Source organism: Staurois parvus, unplaced genomic scaffold (genome assembly GCF_062004578.1).
Source record: "Staurois parvus isolate SC_StPar_1 unplaced genomic scaffold, SC_StPar_1.0 ptg000349l, whole genome shotgun sequence".
Taxonomy (NCBI): Eukaryota; Metazoa; Chordata; class Amphibia; order Anura; family Ranidae; genus Staurois; species Staurois parvus.
Window position 1 is genome coordinate 4,950,523 of NW_028318145.1, and position 19,027 is coordinate 4,969,549.

A 19,027-nucleotide genomic window follows, 5' to 3' on the forward strand; every position below is an offset into this window, starting at 1 on the left:
CACTTCAAACCTTCTGAGACTAACAGTCTTGGGCAGCGGTCTCTTAGATCTCACTCTGCAGATATACAGCAATTAGGATTTTGCACAGGAGTACCTAGGCACCCTCACATATCAAGGACTGGACTTTATTTTTCAGGAGGTCATATTTTCTAAGGGTATTGGTTGGGCACAATCAGCATTTCTAAATGTTTCCTATAACATTGCAAATCTTCCCTTTTTGAGTTCAGTTCCACTTTAAAGCTAATCGCCAGCTTTCAGTAAAAAAGAGGATTTGGACTATACTCCCTTCATTTTCAAAAGGAATTTGCCGATCAGTAAACATATACAATATAACAGAGAAATTCCAACAACAAACAAGATTCCAGCCATCAAAATTGTTGCATATGACCTGTATGGTTTTATTTTTAACTAAACATTGTAGCATGTTTGCATGTAAAAATAGTCGTCTTTGCAGGAAAATGATTGAAAGTAATTGTTTTCTAGTCAGCACTGACTACATAGAAAGACTTGTTTATTATGACAGGTTTCACATACTTCTTAACACAGCTAATATTATAGGAGTTTGACACAAGTGCAGTTGTCAACCTTTCTAAAGAGGTGCTAAGAGGTGTCAGTATATAACAATGTCAGCATATTAGAACATAGAAGAATGACATTATCCAATCAGGGTTCTTCACTGACACCTCTGTTCTCACCCAGCAGGTGTCTCTTCTACAGCTCACAACCATGTCGCAGATGGTTGTCATGGATACTTTGATTTTTTTTACTACATTCACCTGTTGCAACATGATTACAAGCGTTTTGTTTCTTATACCAATAATTTTTAAGGAAATTCAAATTACATTTAATTTTAACCTCATGCATCCTGCAGTACTTACTGCTGATGCAAGAAAGTTTGCTCTGATTTACAATGTTTTTGTATAAAAGTGTTTGTAACCATTTTCAGAAATGAATATCTGTAACTTGGTGACAGTTTTGAGGCAGTTTCTGCATTAAAAATGTTGCAAGTGACATGGAATTATATTTTCAATTGATAAACATAAATATCACATCTGTAAAATAAAGTGACTATTTAAAATTAGGCGTGTCACTCATGGCGTGTATCATATAGGGGTGGAATCCTAGGACTGAAAAAAAGATGTAGGGATAATTATGAATTTAATTGATCCTGGAGGATCCCAGCTCTTATTCTTGTTTAATAATCGGCATTGAGCCATATAAGAAGCTGTGAAAACAACACTAAGGGAATACCTCTTGTAAGTATTACCCAACTTAACACAAACATACACATTTGATTTTTAACTCCGTGCTTTTGAGAATTGGGAATATATTTGTTATATTTAAAAGTCATTTATCTCAAACCAACATTAGAGTGAATGGAACTCCTCAGTTACAAGAGTGGACTGCTAATTTAACGTAAAGAAAATATTAGATTGCTTTTTTGTTCCTAATCTTACTGCATTTTGCATTTATCATTCAAAAATTCCAATACTGTTCCATTTAATAACAAACAGTATCTCACCCAGTTACCATTTTTAGATAGCAGTTTTAGAACAGGTATTCTTCTTGCCTCATCCAATAAACAATATCTTTGGTTGAGAAGGAAATGATTGAAAATGGTTATATTCTAGAAAAACTGTTTTGGTATTCCTAGACCTTAGGTTGTCATGTTTGGTTGAGAATAAGTTACTTTAAAGCAATATGGATGAGCACAGCACTCTTGCATAACTTAAATGCAATACACGTTTAATGTGAACATCTTTCTTTTCAGAGTGCCTATAGCGAACAATGATTTAAAGATGTGGGATCTTTCTGTTATGCTGGATGGCTCTACTCACTCCGTTTCTGTTAGAAAACAGAAGGATCACTTCTCTGTAAGTCAGTTACTTAACTATTATGTGTCTTCAAAGGAATCAAAGTTTAAATGATCACTATAACTGCAACACCTAGACACCTATATATATTTTAGATAATTCACTGCAAGGTGCATTGTACATTGGGGATGTAAAACCCATCTGAAGTGAGCAAAGGCCCTTAAAGTGGAAGTAAAGTCAAAACCTAACCATCTATACCTACTATCAGCCACATTCTAAGCCTAATTTATCTAGCCCTGTAAAGGAAAACAAAATCACTATACTTACTTGTCCTGCAGCCACTCCAGTCCCACGCTAAGCTGTCAGTGGTGGCTTCATATGGAAGCCCCATAGTAACTCCATGGGTGACATAACTTTCCAGGCATTTCCCAGCTGTTGTCGGCTGTCTCCACACACAAGGACGCCACTGGAAACCAGACCGAAGTGGCTGCAGAACAGGTAATTATAGCAATTTGTTTTCCTTTACAGGACTAGATATATTGGGCTTAGAGTGTGGCTGAGAGTAGGTTTAGATTTAGGTTTGGGCTTTACTTCCATTTTAAGCTTAGTTCACAAAAGCACAAATATATGTGATATTTTTATTTCTACACATTTTGTTTTATTTTAACAACCCAGTTTTTTTTCTCTAAAGGTTTTATTACACAGATCAGCTATATTGGCCACATGCATGTTGTTTCATCAAATTTTGCGGTATTGACTATAAAGGTCTATTCATTATTATTGTTGTATGGGTAATTGCTTCTTAAAAAGAAATTTTAAGCAGCAAATTAAAGCATCCAGGGATTTTCAGCTGCTGTCTAGTAATCGCAACAACTGTTTAGTCAGAGATTTCATATAAAGTGACACTAAACTCTGTTAAAAAAAATATATAATATATTTATATTAAAGTATGTATTTCATCGCCCTCCGCTTCCTCCAAATCTTCCAAATTACTTTTTTTTTTCTTTTGCATTAGAGGGTAGCCATGGTCCCACTGTGTAAAAGAACATAGTCACCATCTGTTGCTCATGCCCAAGATGGATTAGGGACTATAAACTATGTGCCATGGGATTTGTAGTATGTATAGTGCACACACATGACCACAAGAAACATGAACTGCTTGTTCCAAATAGAAGGAATTGAGGGGGAAAGGAGGACTCACTCAGATAAAATCAATATTGGTATACAACCTCAAGCACTTACATCTTTGAGTCTGGTTTTTTCTTTCATGTGGTTTTCAGTAAAGGTAACCTGTCTTTGTGCTGTTTTTCATCATATTCCCAAGTTTGTTGGTTGCTTTATCAATGGCTCTGCTAGACTTTTTTTTTCCTACCACTAGTATCTCAAACCAAGACCAAAATTTTCATATGTTGTGGTTCCAGTCCATAGATTTGGTAACTGCATTTGTTTTCTTTCTTTCAGCATTTTTACGTTTATTTTTACCTATTGATCCTTCCGGAAATGCATTTGCTGCCTCAGTGTGACAATACTCCCCATACTGTATCTATGCTGGAGCAGTATGCCACCCTAGGACAGGACTACAGAACCCCCTTCCCTGTTCTCTTCTTTGTAACATTGGAGAAGGTGTTCTGTAGCCCAAAGAGAGAACTGGGAATAATGCTAACTGATAACAGCAGAAGCAGAGCACACCGGAAGTTATAGACTCATAAGAATTCTGGCAGGATCAACAGGTATTCATATTATCAATCGAATATAACAAAACACTTTCAATGGTATATATAAAACAGAGCAAAAATAAGTTCATTGTTAGGATGCATGTATACTAATGTACATGTTTAGTTCATAACACAGAGGAAGGAGATGTGGAGAGGAGTAAATTCACCTATCGCAAACAATATTGACAAATTCTTATCACTTTGGAAGAAGTAGCAATCAGGCAAGGTTTAATAAGTTGTCTGATAATGTTCTCTACCTATAAAGGAAGTGCAGCGCTAGTGAGCAATAGTGAATTTAAGTATACATAAAAATAGTCCCGTGAATACACATAAATAATAGAGGTGACTCTGTTATTCGTGAGGAGGTGGTGTTAAAATGCGCACTCACCGGACGCGCATTTTAAATGCGCATTGGGTATAAATCCTGCTGTCAGGTGGTGAGCGATTCCTCCTTTACCGGGTCCTAGATGGGTTATTCTACTCCACTGGGGGTCCCTGTTGAAACCGTCCTTGCTGATGATCTGGGTAATGGATGGCAATCTTTTCTTGGAGTGGGTCTGCGGTGAGTCTGCGGACTAAAGCACTCCCCCAGAGGGCAGCAAGAACACTCCCATAGTGTAGTAGGTTTTAACCTCAAATTTATTAAAAAGTAGGTGATACAAAAAACGTTGCAGACAATAGTCTGTGAGTAACTGACCAGCTGGTAAGTAAGAGTATCCGCCGGAGCTCCACGTTGCTCCGGCGGGTGTGACGTCACGGCGTGGTGTGGCTCCTCCTGACGCGTATCGTGCTCAAGCACGTCTTCAGAGGGGGGTCGCCACCCCTCTGAAGACGTGCTTGAGCACGATACGCGTCAGGAGGAGCCACACCACGCCGTGACGTCACACCCGCCGGAGCAACGTGGAGCTCCGGCGGATACTCTTACTTACCAGCTGGTCAGTTACTCACAGACTATTGTCTGCAACGTTTTTTGTATCACCTACTTTTTAATAAATTTGAGGTTAAAACCTACTACACTATGGGAGTGTTCTTGCTGCCCTCTGGGGGAGTGCTTTAGTCCGCAGACTCACCGCAGACCCACTCCAAGAAAAGATTGCCATCCATTACCCAGATCATCAGCAAGGACGGTTTCAACAGGGACCCCCAGTGGAGTAGAATAACCCATCTAGGACCCGGTAAAGGAGGAATCGCTCACCACCTGACAGCAGGATTTATACCCAATGCGCATTTAAAATGCGCGTCCGGTGAGTGCGCATTTTAACACCACCTCCTCACGAATAACAGAGTCACCTCTATTATTTATGTGTATTCACGGGACTATTTTTATGTATACTTAAATTCACTATTGCTCACTAGCGCTGCACTTCCTTTATATTTATTGTCTATTACTATAGGTCCTTGGTACCTATTTTGTGCATAGCAGCTTGTGGGGTTTTCTCTTACTAAGGCGCTCTTCACTACTTTTTATTACAATGTTCTCTACCTGACAACTGTCATGCAGGAATGTCTGAGACTACCTCATACATGTGTGATTATGGACCATTGCAACTGAAAATGGCAGGATCCGCTATCATCTCATGTCTGGAGACCTTGAGAGATCTTAGCTGGCACATTCCAAAATATCACTTTTGTACAGTGCATCATCTGTGACTAAATGTTTAGATACAGCTTTCTGAAAGGAGTGACTAGTAACTTTTCTTTTAATGTGCGAAGACGTTTCAGGGACAGCTCCTCGCATGGATCTAATTAGTCTTTTCACAGGAACTGAGGGTCCAATTCTTGCTGCTGAATTCTCATTTCACTCACCCATAACTGGAAACACCTCTCTTCAAACGGGTGCCTTCAAAGGATAGGGGAGTTTAGGGTTGCTTGTCTTACAGCTTTTTGATGTTGGTCTCTTTGTTTATACAACTGTTATTATTGAGAAAACATAGCTTTGTTTGGTAGAGATCATTTAGTATCAATGTCTGCGATTGACAGATCAGAGATCAGTTCAGCATAGGCCATTGTGTGGAATATAAATGTTACTTGTTACAGACATTCAAAAAGACTTGATGGCTTTGGCAGATACAGCTGCCGTTCTCGAACATACAGATTAAATAGACTAAACCCCTAATTTAAAATTACTGTTGTTATCTAAAAAAAGATGTTAACAGTAATTGATGATTAGAGCAAAGTCCCAGCAGTTTATAAAACTGTTTAATCCGGTCTGTATCACATATACAGTTAAGAGTTTTGCTGCTACTTTTGCTATCCCAAAGGCAATTATTCTTTTGTTTAATACATTGTCAGATATGGCAATTTGCTAATCATCTAATCATCTTCTTCCTTAAAAGAATACATGCCATCTCTTATTTGTACCAGTGTACTTACACTGCAGCAAATTGTAATGCATTTTTAAATGACTGATATTTTACCCTTCATTTATGTACTAAGTGGTCATTTTTGTCAATAGAAACCACTGCTCTGCTGCACACGTACAAATATATGTATTCAAGCAGTACTAAATCCCAAACTAAAAATGTAGTATATTGTAACTTATAAATCATTAGGTGTGGTGGTTGTATTAGTTTTCTTTTTTTTAGGCATTTTCCTCTGTTTATACCTGGTGATCTGGCCAGTAACACACCTCTTGTATTAGAGTGCCTCCACTCTGAATGATGGAGCACAGGGGCACATTTGGACAGCAGCATTGTTAATCTGGGGAGAAGAGAGTGTTGGGTGTACTTGCAGATTTAGATACACTAACAAATTGAAGCCAAAAGCTAGCTAATATGTTATATGCAGTTACAGCAAACTGTTTTTTTTCTTTTGAGATCAAGATTTTACGTAAATAAAAGCTTACCAACATGAGCATCCCTGTCAGTGTTAATCACTTTCCTGCCAGGCAAATTCTGACATTTCTGTAATTCATGTAAAAATCTGCTTTTTTTTGCTAGAAAATTACTTAGAACCCCAAACAGAGGCCCTAGAGAATAACATGATGTATGTTGCAATATTTTGTCACATGGTATTTGTGCAGCAATTGTTCATACTCCTTTTTTTTTTTAATATACACTAATGAATTTTACTGACCACAAACACAATAAAATACCCAATTTTTGGGTAAAATATAAAATATGATGTTACACAGAGTAAATAGTTATCAAACATGTCACGCTTTACAATTGTGCACACCCATGGAATGGCGACAATATGCAGAATAATAAATTATCTATATGCGATGCTTGAAAAGCCTTCACAGGTTACCAGTTTAGAGTTACATAGGAAGTCTGGCACTAGAAATATTGCTCTCACTCTGATGTTTGTGGTGATACCTCATGTGTGGTGTGATTACCATTTACATATGCGTGTGGGACCTTTGTGTGCATGAGCGTGGGGACGCTTTAAAGGATAAGTTCACCTTTGGAACATGTTACATGTTCCACCCATATGGAAAATGCAACATGTTCCAGCTTCTACCTCCTGTCTACCTGATCCCCCCACACTTGAGTTGGAATTTAAAAACACCGTGGCCGTGTGGGGCTCCGCTCAAATAGCCACATCATTTCATTCACAGAGTTCTGTGAATGAATAAACTACAACTACGGCTACAGCCAATGGCTTGAAGTTTTCAATGAACTACGAAGACGCTGGTGAGCGCTTTCAAAGTTCATGGATTCTTCCCGCAATTCAGTCTGTAAGATCCTCTCATTGCACCTGTGATCTGCTGATCGCAGGTGCAATGCCCTACTAGCTGCAGTGTAAAAAAAAACCTATAAATTCACATTTATTTTTACCTTCAAAAAGTTGGGCATTTATTTACTTTTATATAAAAAGTGAAAATAGCCTTTCATTTTTATTTATTTTATTTAAATTGGTTATTTTTACACTGTACCTTTTTTTTATTTTTTTCCATCAACTTTATTGCTATCACAAAGGATGAACATTTTCTCTTGTGATAGCATGTGCAGTGACAGGTCCTCCCCATGGCCTCCAAAGCAGCAGTTCAAACCAAGATTGGTTTGATCTGCCGATTCACAAATCGGTAATGACTTGTCAACAAACAATCCAAAACCAGAAGTGAAGAAGTAATTGTCACTTCTGGTTTCTGACATCACGTGGTGAAAGGACCATCAGTTCCTCTCACTGTGTACAGGGCTAAGCTGCAATATAATAAATATTTGCTTTTGGATTTAATATTGCTTTCAATTTTCCTAGAGAGTGAATGCTGCAATGTGATGCATTGGCATGGAAAATTGGAAATCATATCTAAGTAGTTACTTGAACAATTTGCATATTTTACAAATAACATGTAATTTTGTGTGCTGGAGGCATAGAGAGATAATGTGATTTGTACAATGTCCCTTGGCAAGATCTCACTAAGAGTAAACCAAGAACCATCTGCTGCCAATGCAGGAATCCTTAATAACTTTTATCTGGAAATGTATAAATAAGCCCTCAAATATTTTTTTACTTTAATAGAGTAGTACATTTAGCAACAGTCACAGCAGTGGCCTGTACATGTGTACAGTTGCAGCATACTGCCATATTATCAGTGCCATTATTCAGCTTTTTGTCCCTGCAATGCATTTTAGCTGTGACTGTGTGAAGTGTATATTGTAAGGTGACTGTTACACTGTGTTCTTCCAAAATTGGGTACTCCAATTCAAGTGGAGCAATTCAAGGAAGTCTTTACCATAAAGGCTACTTACTTTTTTTGTGAGTTGGGTAGTATTTATTCTTTGGTGTTCTCTGACTCCTTGCCCCGATCATCACACCCCTTTAAGAAAAACATGCAGGTTAAATGATAAAAACAAGATTAGCAGCCAGGGGAGATTGCATAACCAGTTTCATCCTGTTAGTAACATAAATTGACTTATTTGCAGATTGTTTTTAAAATATATATAAAGCCAACCTATAAAATCTTATTTATTTGTTACATTTGTTAACCACTCGCCCTCCAGAGGATTCACCCCCCTTCCTGACAAGGCCATTTTTCGCGATACAGCGCTGTGTTAATTTAACTGACAATTGCGTGATCATGCAACACTACACCCAAATTAAATTTATGTCCTTTTTTCCCACAAATGAAGCTTTCTTTTGGTGGTATTTGATCGCCTGTGCGTTTTTGTTTTTTTTTTGCACTATAAACAGAAAAAGACTGACCATTTTGAGAAAAAAACAATATGTTTTACTTTTTGCTATTAAACATGTCCAGTAAAAAAATAAAATTTTGTCATAAATTTAGGCCAAAATGTATTCTGCTACATGTCTTTGCTAGAAAAAAAAATATCTCAATACGTGTAAATTAATTGGTTTATGTGAAAGTTATAGTGTCTACAAATGGTATATATACTGGAATATTTTCTTTTTATTCTAGTAATGGCGGCAATCAGCGACTTATAGCGGGATTGCGGCGGTCATTTTGACACTGGGGGGAACTGACTAACTGTCACTGACATCCCCAGTGACGCTAATACAGTGATCAGTGCTAATAAGCATTGACACTGTATTAATGGCACTGGGCAGGAAGGGTTAACATCTGGGGTGATCAAAGGGTTTACTGTGTGCTTTGTGTGTCTTTCACTGTGTCAGCTATTCAGAGCAATACAAAGCAATGTGCAGGAGATGACAGGGGAGAGATCTGTACGGTTTACATACAGGTCTTTCCCCTGTCAGTGATGCACAGCGATCGCCGGGTGCCAGTGATTGACAGCTGAGGCCGCCAATGGCAGTGCGGGTAGGACGCATGAGCGGCGCATGTGTCGCCCTATCCAGAAATGCGAACTCACAGATATATATACGTGATTTTGCGCAGCTCTGCCACCCTGTAGTAGTATTTCTGCTATAGGGCGGCGAGAAACTGTTTAAAGCTAAATTCTAGGCAAACAGTGAAATACAGAGATGAAATGCATATATGAGAGCTGTTTTACCTGCTAATGAATTTTAAATTCTGTCCATCCAATCCTAATATTTACACAACTCTTTCTCACAATGCAGCCCTGTTTAGCAGGTCAGACAACTATTATTTTACTTTACACTTAAAGGTCCCATTGCAGTAGAAGCAGCACACTGATGAGCTCATTTTTCTGCTCTTTCTAAATATCAGCATGCTTCTTGCACTGCACCACACCTGATTGTATCCTTCTGCTGCTTCTACCTTCCTCTCCTGTAAAGTAGATTGCAAGAGGCTGATAGTCAAGTTTAGGTAATTAGACTGATTGCAGTACAAAATGCATTTTATAATGCATTAACCGCTGCATTCATTTGTGTCTTTTATTTAGGCCTGGAGTTCAGATTTTATTGTAATTTTAGTCCATACCCAGGCACTTTGTTATGGGGAGACAATTGTCTGTCTCTCAACTGCTCTCCTGCATTGCCACACAAGCTATAAGTGGCAATGTGAATGCTCACTGTGGCTGCAAACAAGGCTAGAAGAGATCAGCAGCACTAGGATGCAACTAAGGATGAAAACATTCTAAAAACATCTTATAGTTAAAAAGAGAAATATAGAAAGTAAAATGTTTCCCCCTTGGTTACAGTTTCACATATTGCAGCTCCCTCAAATATTGTACAGGACAAAAACAAATCAATTCATAGACTATGGCTTATGTGCCTCTACCTTCAGGTAAATTGACATTGGAGAAAAGCTTTGCTAGGTCCACTTCCCTATATAACCCAGCCCATTCCATGAGGCGCCAGTTTTTAGATGATGGACGCCTTGTCCTCTTGAAGAGTTTCCTACAGTTTTTTCACCAGATTGGTTATACTTCCTCCAACTGAAACTTCTGTCAAAAATGTATGGCTCACTGTCAGTTTCTGGATCGGAGGCCCTTGAGTACATCTTAGGAACTGTATCCGGTCCCTCAGGCAAGGCAGGGTCAGACTGTAACTTTTGTAATTGGTCAATGCATTTGGTGATCACCCTGGCATATAGTAAAAGTGCAAAGTGTGAGTGTAGTTAGTCACAGGGTCCATGGTCCATTCCTATGGCATTGAGACCTTGACAACCCTTTTTCTGAGGATATGCCCACTGTGACGGGCGAATCCTGGATGGGACCTACACTTGGACAAGGTAAGATAAGGTTCCCCATACCCTTATACATACTGGTTCTTGGCTTTACCTATTCTTGATGTCATATACACTACATGCTACAAGACATACCGCAGTGCTGTGTACACAAGCAGTTCATAGGGCACAGGTGTAGGGTGACTTGTAGTCTTAAGTGCTCCCTACACTATAAAATTTGTCTGTACTATTTCCATACAATTTCCTTTAGACTTACCAAAACTCTATATTGTGAGGACAAATATAAACAATACTTTTACTTTGTATCCATCCAGGCAGGGCCTTGTATTACATAGTTGATGGAAGATCTAAAAGAGCTTGTGTAGCCAGATTGTACATTATATGGTCACCTTTATTGTTTTTCCCTAATTTGGCCTAGTGGGTAACATTATAGTGTTTCTCATTTTTTACCCACTTCCCCCTTTCCAGTTGGTAACATAGTACTTACAAGACTCCTAGCTGCGTATGTCCAGCCACTGTTTTCTGCTGACAACTCAAGCTGATTGTTTGCCATACCATCTGTTGCCAAATTCAGCAGAGGCACAGCCTTTGGAACTGGGTTAACACCTGGGTTGCCGCGACTCCCTCATTCTGGACACTCTGAACCCCTTTAATTCACATCTATTTCGTGAGTGCCCCTCTGGAGGAAATTCTTCACTTGGCAATTGAGGATTGCAGGTGTTTGGCAGTGGAAAAACATAAAACAATCAGTAATAAGTTGCCACAGGCCCTGAGGAAGCTCCCAAGTTTATCTCTAGTTGATAGTGTTTCCCTCATTCCGGAGCAAGGTCTAACACCAACACGGCTCAAACTCAATGACTCTGTCTCCCATTCAGATGCGCAATGTGAGAACTTTCGGACTAAGGCAGAATTTACAGCCACTATGTCTGACCTATTCCAGAGGCTATCGCCACTGTTGGACTCAGCGGGTGCTTTAAGATACAAGAGATCTTTACCTCGTCTTCCCCTGACAATATTCCTGGCATAAAACCAGTATTTCCTGACTCACTCGCTGTGGCAGAAACAAAGAGGGGTACAGACATTCTGGAGGAGGCGGCTCAAGATTTTTCACCACAATTTATGAAACTTACTTCTTTACCCTCATAGGATATCAACACGGTGTGTGCTAGTCTTTGGACAGATGCGTCCTGAACTGCACAGACCCTGTATGTAAAAAATGCACTAAAAAGAGGACCTTTTCTACTGTAGAAAACCCTTTTCTACTCTGGATCAGGAAAGTTCGGTCTTATGCAATGATTGTCCAAACTCTGAGAGGTTATTTCCCCATCCAAACACCTTCAGAGCCTTGTATCCTATGGACAGAAGCAGTCCCCGTTTAAAGTGTTTTGTAAAGGCTATTTTTTTTTATTTTGGAAAATAACAAACATGTTATACTTATCTGCTTTTTGCAGTGGTATTGGACAGAGTAACCCTGAACCTTCTCTTCTGGGGTTTCCCATCATTGCTCCAGGCTCCTCCTTTTCTTAATGTGCCACCATAGGAAGCTGCTTCCTATGGGGGTGCACCTGTGAGCTTCATCCCGAGCCAGATTATGTGTGATTGACACACAATGCAGCTTAGCCCCCCCACACCAACACACGCACACTTTGTTCTCAGGATTTGATTGACAGCAGCCGGAACCAATGGCTCTGGCTGCTCCCTCTGTGAGCAAAGAAAGAGGAGATAGCCACTGCAGACAGGCACAGGGCTAGATCGAGATAAGCAAGTATAAGAGGGGCGAGGGAGCAATACAATTATTGGGACTTTTTTTTTATCTTTTAAGCCAGCCGTACATGGATTGAAATTTGGCTAGTTCAGCAAGGATTGGCCGAACATCAGTGTATGTGCAGGCTGGTTGTACACAAGTCAATCTATCGAGTGATTTGTGTACAATCAGCCTGTTGGAAGATTGGGGAATCTAGTCATTTTCTTTTGTTCAAACTGCTGGTTGAATGAAAAAACAAAATGCCTCATGTATGGTCAGCTAATGCAGAGAATGCATTAAGGTAAAAAAAATGTTAAGGCTGTAGAACCACTTTCAGTGGATAGGCATTTGGAAACTTCTGAAATTCTGCTTTGCACTGATACATGCTGGCCTATAGCAAGCCATTTTCACCTTAGCAGTTCACTGCTTTTGCAGTAACTCCCAAAGCCACTGCTTCTTTTGCCTATCCCTCAGCCCAGCCCTGACAATTGGTTAGGGTAAATTTCCTCCAAGAAGCATTAAATGGCAAGGTGCTGTAGGTGAGAGGAAACTTCCTCTAAGAGGCAGCAAATAGCATAGAAAACCCAACAAAGAATTCAGGGCATTACCACTATATCCAAAAATATAAGAACATGAATTGACTGGTGCTACTCTCTTCCTGCTTGTTACTCCAGTAGTTACCTTCCTTATATAACTGTATTCCCATAACTATGCTGCCTTCTTCAAGAAACAGCAATTCATATGAATCCTGTTTGCCTACTTTTTTAAATGAAGACATCGTTAGGTAGAGCTTCAAAAACAGTCTTCTGTTTGTACTATTTACTTGTTTTGGTTCTATTTTTAACTAGTACTTGTATTTTCCTAGAGGAAATCCAATATCAAACGGTTTTATCTAGTCCCTTTACAATCAAAAGAATCAGTAAAACCTCCCTATGTCAGGAGGGAGTAAAAGCGTTGGCCTTTGGAACAAATAAGAAAAGACTTGTCAAAAAGTAATGAGTAGAGAATAGTTATAAGATGATGCCTTCATTTTCTTACTGATGTATACAAATGAGTACTTTAGAGAATTCTTTTTCATGATTAATATACGTTCAAGGGGTATTTTACATTTTTACGTAATTCTGCAGTGTTTGTGGACTTCTGCCTGGGGGGAGCTAAATTTCTTTCTCCATCTAAGATTTGAAAGAATGTAAAAACCAAGACATTTGTAGTCATCATAGTGTGTTTTGATGAAGATGAAAAGGCTCATTTTTCCTTGAGTAGCTTGTTTCCTATTGATGTTAAGTCAGTTTTGATCCACTAGCTGCTGGTTCTTTCTATCTCCCTAGACTACTTGATTTCATAATTTTTATCTTACCTTTCAGATGTTTTTCAGTGAATATTATCACATTCAATTACTATACTGTATGCAAGACATCTGCTTTTCAAAAATGTTTAAAGAAGATTTGTGTAATGAATATTAAGTATATTTTGTATAGGAAGTTTTATTTTTAACTACTGTATATGAGACTTTTTGCAAAAATTGGATAACTCATAAGGGACACAGAATCTGTAAAAAATGAAATAAGCAGAAAATCCAATTAACATAGGTTTGCAAATGTGACAGATAAACTGTCTCTAAAATCATGAAAACAAGGCCACAAAACGTGCATATTTCTCCCAAAAAGGATTTCACAAAGTGGTTTTAGTATAAGCAGCTTAAAATATTTGTGCAAATTATTAAAACAAAGAAACCCCAAACTGACACCAAAGGAATTTTTTTGTTGTCTTAAACGTGTATCTTATTCAACCCCATGAATGAAATACAATGTTACATAACCTTAACAGTATCTGAAAACACGTCCCATAAGCTGACCGAATATCTTTACGGACACTGTCATTCAGACATAAGCAGACAGAATATCTTTGCAGGCACTGTCATTCAGACACAAGCAGAGGAAGCACATCTTCAGATCACAATTCTAACCCCTTGACATCTTTCCAGAAATGTAAAAATGTTAAGAATTAGGGTTCATTAATATCAGATAGCATTTTCCGGCACATTTTGGAAAAGGTAGTTTATGTTAAAACTTGTTACATTGACAACATTACAAAAATAAAACTAACCCCTTTCAAGATTTTCAGGTATGGCTAGGGGCATGTACTATCTTGATTAGCCAGGGAGAAATACAGAGGGGCTGAAAGCTATCAGGTGAGAAGAAAATTGGGCCTTTTAAATGTTATTGGTTTAAAAATATTGGGGAACATTTCTGAAAACTGTTTGCAGTTTTTAATATTTTGTTTCCTTTATTTTTAACGCAATTTAAAGTACAAGTTCACATTTTATAAAAAATAATAAATGCACATCTTTTGCAGGTAAAAAGAAATTTGCATTTATTATTTTTATTTACTGCAGCCTGTAAGCCATTGCATCTGCGATCCATACGTGCAATGCCAGGATGCTGCAGACTCTCAGTCAGCTGTTTGCCAGTTCCTTAACTGCAGAAAGGATCAATGAACTACGAGATTGCTCACCAACGCGCTTTTAGTTCTTTGAGGTTTAAAAGCAATCTGTTGCAGTGGCTGACAGTACTTGTAGTTTATTCATTCATTCGAACAACTCTGTGGATGAATAACGCACCCGCGTAGGCAGAGCCCTGTATAGCCACACTGTTTTTAAATAGTGACAGCAGGTGCTGGCGGAAGATCCCCCACCTGATGTCACGGGGGGGGGGGGGGGGTTGTTCTTTTTTGCGACAGTTCTTATTTCATCCCTGAATAAGTGGTCACAGTTGCAACACAACCTAGAAAAGAAGCATACATTTGCTAATGTATTTGTACACAAATATGTTGGCTTGGCAACAATTTACACCTTCAGCCAACATGTCAATTACATGTTTAACACCTATGCAGACTTTCTGACAATAAAAATGGGATTCTATAACTAAAACACCACTTTCACGCCCCATATCCTGTTCTTAAACAATCAAACTTCTGCCTTTCCATGATGATTGGATTAGGGTGCCTGTGCTATATGTGTGAATATAATTTATGGGGTATTTCTCAAAACGACTTTCAGGGCAGCAAAGGAGAGAACACAGCTCCTCCTCCTCTGGCAGGAAACACACATCCACACAGACTTTACATTGGAGGCATCTCCCCACAGTCCTCAATTGAACTCAAATCATGCTTCCCCTGGTTTAGTAGGAACACACAGGAAATGTGGGGACTGCATTCTCTCAGGTGCTGCCTGAAAGAGGTCTTTGTTTTTATTTTGACTTTTTTCTTTTACCTTTTTTCTTTGCAGCAGGGTTCCTCCAGGCAGTGTCCCAGGTGGGGGCCCTGCTCCTGGCTCCACTGTCCCCTTTCAGTACTTAGGGAGAGCCAGCACCTCTGGGAAGCTGTAGCCCTGATGCCCCTGTGAGGGGCAATAACAGTGGCCATGTTGTTGGCGTCCAGTGGCGTCTGGGCATGCCTGGGAGGTTTTTTCTAGGCAGGGGCGGAGCTTCCGGTCAGACGGTCCAGGACACCGGGCCCAGGAGACACAGCCACATGAACCGCTGCAGGCTCTGCTATGGAGGAGACAGGAGTAACTGCAGTTCCGGGGACAAGCGGAGGCACCAGCAAAGCCCAGGTAGGAGAGAGCTTCCTATGGGCAACTTTAGTATGCTGCTTTTTCGTCTTGAGGCACTGTGGTGTCACATCTCCTGGTGGCTGAGGGCTTGTCTTGTGCTCTGGATCCTGTGGGTGTAGGGTCACTGGTGGTGTGGAGGTTTGGGCTCTAGCTGCAGTGGGTGCGTTTAGAGTCAATCATTGGCTAAGCGGTTATGTTCCCTTTTGTGCTTTGTCTTAGACTCTGAGCAGTGAAGAGGAATCTAGCAAGGGGAGATGTCCTTCATGCAAGAGTAAACTGTCAGATTCTTAGAAAAAACCTTTATGCAAAGAATGCATTTCTGATTTAATGAGAGAGGAGGCAGCTTCAACTTCTAGTGATTTTCTGGCATCCATGAAGGCTGAGTGGCGTTCAACCCTGCAGTCATTCAGAGATATGTTGAAGTCTTCCTCCCTGAGTGCTTCTGAGCCGTCCTTCACACCATAGTCATCAACTTCCTTAGATGCAGGGTTGGGGATTCCCTCTGCACAGGTTGCTGTCTCTCCTCCATGGTCAGAGGGAGATTCAGAAGATGATGAGGAAGAGGCGGAGGATTCCTTAGCTTCTAAGTATAAACTGTCACTGGATGATGTGGAATTATCTCCTCAAAGCAATTCACGCCACCTTAGGCATTAAAGAGGAGGAAAGGAATCTCCCTCCTAGATCAAATGTTCCTGGGCCTTAGTGAACCAAAAGGGAGATGTTTTCTTGTGCATTTGTTCATCTCAGACATGATGAAAAAAGGAAATGCAGGCTCCTGAAAGGAAACATTTATGTTGTTTATGTTGTCTTATAAGAGACGGTTCCCATTTGAAGATCTGTGTGGAACAAAGTTCCTAAGGTAGACACTGCTTTCTTCCAAGTCTCAAAAAGCACATACTTAGAGTTTGAAGATATGGGGAGCCAGAAAGAGGCAATGGTTAAAAAGGATGGATTTGCTGCTGAAGAGAGCATGCCATTCCACAGTGAAGAATTTGAAGCCAGCTATGGCAGGCACATGCGTAGCAAGAAATCTGGAGCATTAGCTGAACCAGCTAAAGGCGCATATTAATGCAAGGACCCCAAAGGAAGAGATCCTAGATTCCTTCCGTACAATTTCAAGAGCTAGGATATATAGCGGATGCGTCTGCAGAATCCAAACGCATGACAGCTCGCTCAGCTGCCTTGTCTTAACTTTTCAAGAAGGGCCTTATGGTTAAAAAATGGCAGGGTGACTCAACCCCAAAAGTTAGGTTGAATGGAATCCCTTTTTCAGGAGATCTCTTTGGGCCAGACTTTTGGATTGCACAGCATCCAGCAAAAAGTCTTTCCCTGTGAAGAGGAAAATAAAAAGTTGTTTTTGTCCTCAGAGAGGTTTGCAAGGGGACAAGTCCCAAGGGAAAAAAAGGTTTGGGCACTGCAGAAAGAGAAAAAGGAGGGGTCCTTTTTCGTAGTCCTGCACAGCCTGAAAAATCCCAATGACCTGTTGCTTCCAGTGGGAGAAAGAGACTACAGACGTTCCTTCCACAATGGGAAAAGATAACTTCAAGCTGGTATAACTGAAATCTAGTCTACGGGGGTTGTGAGATAGAGTTTGCAGAGGTTCCCCCAAGAAGGTATTTTGTCACGGCTATTCAAAAAAATCTGGTAAAAGCTCTTCCTATGAGCAACCTGGTCCAGGATCTGATTTTTCAGGAGGTTTTGGTCCCATTAGCTGAAGAACAGATGGGGTTTTATTCACATATATTTCTGGTGGGAAAACCATCAGGAAAATTCAGTTTAATTCTCAACTTAAAACCTTTGAACAAAGTGGTGCAATACAAGAGGTTCCGAATGGACTTGATCTTTTTGGTCAGAAGCCTGCAGTTTCCAGATTACTCCATGGCATCAATCGATCTAAGGGATGCCTATCTGCACATCCCAATCACTCCTGAGCACGCCCAAAAATTTTTGAGGCTGGCCTTGCGGTCAGAACACGAGGTTCAGTGCACTGCCCTTCGGGCTGTCATCTCCCTGCATTTTAACCAAAGTGTTGGTGGAAGCCTTAGCTCCCTTGAGGCTTGGAGGTGTTATGGTAATCCCTACCTAGATAATCTTCTGTTCTTGGCAAGCTCAGAAGAACAGTTGAGTAAGGACCTTAAGGTAGCCCACGGCCATCTGGAAAGCCTGGGCTGAAGCATAAACTTGCAAAAATCCAACCTTACCCTGTCCAAGATTTTGTTTCTGGGATTTTGCATTTGTTTGGCGGAACAGAAAATAATTTTGCCTGAAAAGAAGATGCAGAAAGTACAGGCAGCACTGACACTTCTTCAGCTCTTGGTCTGTTAACAGCCTCCATCCTGGTGGTCTGTTGGCAAGCATACAGTTCATGCCCCTACAGCTATTCAAACAACAAAAAAGAAAAATTCCCAGCTCTAAATTGCCAGCCAACTTGCAAACAAACCAAATTAACCTGTCTAACAGTATGCGTTAAAAACAGCGGTTTAGATAGCACACATTTGCAAACACATGCGTAAGCTATAGAGCCTCGTCACGGCACCCAAGTATTCTGTAGTTCCTAACTCTCCAATTTTAAGAGCCCCCATAGTACAGGCACTTGTATTTAATGGATAGACCAAGGGCAGATGGACCTGAGGGAGCCCACCCCTCCTTAAAGGTACAGGAGCACGCTGGACACCCAGCATGTAGCACAATGGCAGCTAAGACGCTGGACACCTTAGCCAGATCAATTGCCAGATGGCTAAGGGAAATCAAATCCGCTTATGAACTTTCTGATCATGTTCCACTGCTGAGCATTAACGTTCATTCAACAAGAGCTCTGGAAGCCACATGGGTAGAGAAGGCCGGTGCAATCCTGAAACAAATTTGTAAGGTGGCGACGTGGTCAAGCGTGTCCACCTCTGTATGCCATTACAGACTGGATTTATTGTCAGTGGGGGAGCAGGCCTAAGGGGGTAAGTTCTCCTTTATCCTCTCACGGGTTGTCTTAAAAGATGTTTTGAGAAAATCCAAGTTAGACTTACCAGTAACTTACCGGTAGTCTTTCAGGACAGCAATAATTTCCTGCTCTGATATTGTTTATGCTGTTGTGGTTATGTTTTTCAGATGGGCCAGAGGTACTCTTCGACAAAT

The 19,027-nt window shown here is 40.2% G+C and overlaps 1 protein-coding gene across 1 annotated transcript in view; it reads left to right on the forward strand.

The window, feature by feature from the left end:
• Nucleotides 1-19,027, forward strand: part of LOC149456761 (propionyl-CoA carboxylase alpha chain, mitochondrial-like) — a gene marked incomplete at its 3' end in the record, with an annotated part of 701,434 nt that overhangs the window by 609,002 nt on the left and 73,405 nt on the right. Inside the window, exon 19 of the mRNA XM_089684514.1 lies at nt 1,772-1,874. Coding sequence (XP_089540640.1) covers nt 1,772-1,874 — 103 coding nt within the window. The remainder of the gene's footprint in view (nt 1-1,771; nt 1,875-19,027) is intronic.